Source organism: Sinocyclocheilus anshuiensis, unplaced genomic scaffold (assembly GCF_001515605.1).
Source record: "Sinocyclocheilus anshuiensis isolate Anshui unplaced genomic scaffold, SAMN03320099.WGS_v1.1 scaffold1170, whole genome shotgun sequence".
NCBI classification, from domain to species: domain Eukaryota; kingdom Metazoa; phylum Chordata; class Actinopteri; order Cypriniformes; family Cyprinidae; genus Sinocyclocheilus; species Sinocyclocheilus anshuiensis.
The window spans coordinates 1,560,956-1,565,860 of record NW_015538055.1 but is presented as its reverse complement, the minus strand read 5'-3'; the positions used below and the strand labels follow the sequence as shown (position 1 = coordinate 1,565,860).

The window sequence follows — 4,905 nt, the reverse complement described above, 5'->3', positions numbered from 1 at the left end:
TGCTTGCAGCAGCAGCAGCAATAATCTACAACTACAGCAATAACCAACAGCAGCAGCAATTCAGCAGCAGCAGCGTAGCAGATCTATTCCGCCAAGACCAAATACATTAACATTGTCAAATCCATCACCATGCTAAAATCTTCAGAGAGTTGTCATGATTAATATATATATATATATATGTGTGTGTGTGTGTGTGTGTATATGTATAAAATACACATTTCATAAATAATTAGAACATCTCTCTCTCATGTGTGTATAGATACATTTTATTAAATATATGAATACATTAAATGACAATTACCTTGATTAATATTATTTAATATTATGTGGTTATTTCTCTGTGTGTATAAATCTATATCGACATATGAGGATGACAGATGCATAGACAGATTCTAACAACGTTAGAACAACAGACAGACAGAACGATAGATAGATAGAACAGATGCATAGAACAGATACATAGATAGATAGATAGATAGATAGATAGATAGATAGATAGGGAGAATGAGACAGTAGCTAGAACGAACGACAGACAGACAGACAGACAGACAGACAGACAGAGAGACAGGACAGACGGACGGACGGACGGACGGACGGACGGACAGACAGACAGACCGATAGATAGATAGATAGATAGATAGATAGATAGATAGATAGATAGATAGATATAGAACAATAGATGGAATGGTAGATAGATAGAACGACAGACAGAATGACAGACAGAACGATAGACAGAACAACTATAGATAGATAAACTAGTGTCTTTGATCCCTCTTAACTTCAAACACAGTGATAGACAGCCTCATTTTCATCACTTTCTGTCAATGACTAAAAGCAAAAATCCTGCTATGATTTGGCTTTGACATCAGGTGAGAACAATACAGAAAATTAATTGAATCCATTGAAGAGGGTTCTTAGTCACATACATCATGTCAATTTAACACCCTTATGAATAAACAAGTAGGCAGAACAGGGGAACAGAATGTGCCAAGAGCTTTTTAGAGCATCAAACAAAAGGGAGAAGGTGATCAAACGAATGACTGACCCATCAGAAGCTACCTGAAATAAAGTTTTCCTTTTAACTGAGTGTTAGAAAAAACCCGCAGGAAAGAGATACATCATGAATGCAGGAGTGCTGGAGGGGTTTCTATAGAAATAAGGTGATCAATTGAATGGACAAAATGGCAAAATGAAAGACTCCAGTACAGAATATGAAGGTATCTGTCCCAGTTTGTGGCTCTGATTGGACTTCCTGTTCTAATCAGAAGTAAAACACTTCAGCATCAGAGTTCACTTCAGCATGATGATCACATTTGCATATGTTATCATATCAGTGACAAACTGCCATGGAAGTGCAGCTTATCAGCTTGTGGGTTGGCTTGGCAGGATTGGAAAGCGATACTGAAAGTTGAGCCTATAGCACACAGCATTTACTGACTGCTTCTTGTTATTAACTTGTTAAATTTCATTCTAATCAGCAGAAAACAGCCAAAACTTGAATCAAATCAGAATTTCACAAAAAAAGAAACTGATCACATTTTAAACTCTACCAGCTAGTGCTTCACAATATCTGAGGTCTACAACAAACACATGAAGCTCCAGGACAAAAGACTTTTGCATTCACATCCATAATATACCTCTATTCAATCTCTTAGAATCATAGAGCTCCAAAAAGCCAACATTGGATCCAGCCTGAAGTGCTAGACATTTTATGCACACATCAGAGATCTTGATTGTATTTAACAATTAAAATCATATAACAGCATCATATTTTTGACACCATCTGTTGAACTAAATTCAATTTATTGTAGTAAACTATATTAATAAAAACTGTAATGACTGGCAATGTTTCACATTTTGTAGTGAGCCATGTCTAACATCTGGATGCATTACATGCTATTAAAAATAACATAACATTACTTAAAATTGTGACACCCAAGAACTAAAATCACCTGTTAGCCATTCTATTTAGTGATTTAACAATAAATCTCACATATGATGTAAAGATCAAGTATAAAAACATAATCGATCACTCACCCCTTTCTGTGTTTGGCACTCCCAGATCAATGGTGGGTATTGAAGGATCGGCATAATCGCTGTAATACTCCAGCAGAGATGCTCGTTTAGCCCATGTTTTCTTCACCACAGGAACTGTTGTGTGGGAGCAGAATCAATCAATACTTCAACACATAACAGATAAGTCCCACAATCCTCAGACCGTTGCTTTATCTTCTAGGGCTGACAGCGATCAACGTTTAATATCAAAGATCTTGGATATAGTTTTTTAAAGCTGGAGTTTAAATTAAATTTTACCAATGGAAACAAACACATGATGTAAACGCAATCCATTATAATGCCATTATGTCTAAACCACCAGCATCTGCAGTAGTAGAACAACATTCTGCAGGTAAGAGAGCATCAGATTTGTAACAAACTGTTCCAACTTTAATACTGATGCCTCCATTTATAACAAGACTTGTGGATGCAGCGGTTTCATCTAAAAATAATTGAAGGGGAAATATCATCCTTCTAATACCATCCTTAGAACTCCTCAAAGTGACTAGCGAGAGATAATTATGATAATCGGTGCAATTAAATGCAACTGACGTGTCAGTTGGTTTGGCGTTGAGGGATTTTTTTCTTCTCTGAATTCAAATGGCAACACTTTATCTGTCTCATTAAGTTTGAATTGATGCCTGGTGCTTAGCGACTGCTCAGAGTTGCCGTGAAGGGCTATAATAGTGGAGAGAAGACTGGAGTGATGCCACCGGGGCACTCAGCCAAAGATCTCTCAATATGGAGTCACTTCGGAGGTCAAACAGTGACGCTTGCTGAACTGTTAAAGCGAGAGGACATCAGACTTCATCAGCAGTGACTTGAGCAGTGTGAAGCGATGACGTGCAGCGTTCGAGGCACCACACGTAACCTTTCACACAGCTTCTGACACACGATATCACTAAGTGCTCTTGTGAAGAATGGGAGGACCCATAACGTTGTTTATTAGTTATCAGAGCTGTTGAAACCGGAGATTCGCACTAAATAAAACCAAATAATCCACACATAAGATGAAATCAACAGATGCAAGGAGTAGGCCTATTTGATTAAGCCTGTGCACATTAACATTTACTGTAACTGTATAGAGATTTTCACAGAGGAAATTAACAAATATCCTGCTAAATTTTCAGACCTTGAAGCATAGCCTACTGCCACATACTGCCCATCCATGCTATCCCCTAAATATGAGCTACTGATAATGAAAATTGCTCAAACACAGTTTTATCCAGATCCAGTTCCAGAATTAAATACCGAGGGTGCTTCAGAAATTAATGCACATAAATTTTCACGTGTATTTTTGTCCCATCCATTGTTCTTTTGAGGGTGAATCCTGCATAAATAGGTGTCATTCTCAAAACTTTGCAATGTGTATATGGCCGAAAAACAAAAGTTTTATATAAATTCTGAATGGATTATATATAGCATAGAAAGTACACAAAGAACACTCGCTTTATAATCACTAAAAAGCTGTCCATCGTCTTAGTTCATCGCAATCTCATGAAGTTTTGTTATAATGAGAGGACTCGTGAGCTTGCAAAACTCAGCACTGGACAAAAACTCTGGTGTTTTGAGCGATGAGTGGATTCTAAAGTAAATGCCTCTGATTGGCAATTGCGTTCAAGGAATCAACAGATATGTCTGCGATTGGCTACATTGCTCAACGCTGCAAAAAACACAATGTAAATAGAAATCTTTTGACGCTCTCCAGAGCGCAAACACAAATGTGAACTGGATAGTTTGCCAGATCTGTTTTGCCAATATGATAGTGAATAGAGAATATCTCAAGTTTTTCCCGTGGGTGCTCGAGCCCCCAAGCACCCACAGGATCGACGGCTAGGCAACGTATGTCTTAGGGGTGCTGATCATCAAGAACGTACCACTCACCTCTGTCAGAATGGAACTTCTTACAAGTTTTCACTGCTACAAAGATGTTGTCGCTCTTAACAGGCTGGCCCTGGGGACACACGGGTGAAGAGAAGGTTTTGAATAATTAAATAACGCTCAATGTTACACAGTCATCACCGTGCAATTATTCATACAATTTAAATATTTCTTTACTGTGCAGAGGTGTGAAAAAGAATGAACACTACTAGAAAAGTTTTTTTTTCTTCAACATATACTTTTTGGACACAGATACTGAATTGGCATTAACTGAATAAATAAAAGGCTGATCATAAAATACAATTTAAAGGGGTCATATGATGCGATTTCAAGTTTTCCTTTCTCTTTGGAGTGTTACAAGCTGATTGTGCATAGATAAGATCCCTGAAGTTGCAAAGACTAAAGTCTCAAAACCAAAGAGATATTCTTTATCAAAGTTAAGACTGGTCCACGCCCCCCTAAAACGTCTCATTCTAACACGCCCCCACATATCTACCTCACTATGTGGAAACATTTGCATAATGCTGCCCAAATGTTCACGCAAAGAAAGAAGGCGTGGTTTCAGTAACCGCAGTTAGTGTTGAAGCAGCCATGTCAGGGAGACGCTGTGTGTTTCTAGGCGAAAGCAAAAGCACTTTATTTGGCCTTCCGAAAGTAGATGCATTTAGGAATCTTTAAGATTACTTACAACAGAACAGCAAAGCATTTTATGGACGACCGTTTCGTGAAACTAGGAGAGGAGGTAATTCTGACTTTACTATGACAATCTGGCGCTTCTGAATCAGCAGCAACCTGGGAAAGTTATTCTGTAGCATAATAAATGCTCGACTATTAGACTTCATCACCACGCACAATGTACTGAGCAGAAGCCAAATCGGATTTTTACCAAATTACCGTACATCTGATCACATCTATACATTACATACTCTAATTGAAAAACATGTTAACCAAGATAAAGGTAAAATATAT

At 37.9% G+C, this 4,905-nt stretch overlaps 1 protein-coding gene across 5 annotated transcripts in view; it reads right to left on the bottom strand.

Moving 5' to 3' along the window:
• The window catches only part of LOC107682850 (beta-1,3-glucosyltransferase-like), a 73,104-nt gene that overhangs the window by 6,658 nt on the left and 61,541 nt on the right, over nucleotides 1–4,905 (bottom strand). For all 5 annotated transcript variants that reach the window (XM_016478974.1, XM_016478981.1, XM_016479001.1 and 2 more), the window contains exons 10-11: nucleotides 3,940–4,009; nucleotides 2,038–2,151 (exon numbers count right to left, since the gene is read on the bottom strand). In XM_016478974.1, coding sequence (XP_016334460.1) covers nucleotides 2,038–2,151; nucleotides 3,940–4,009 — 184 coding nt within the window. The remainder of the gene's footprint in view (nucleotides 1–2,037; nucleotides 2,152–3,939; nucleotides 4,010–4,905) is intronic.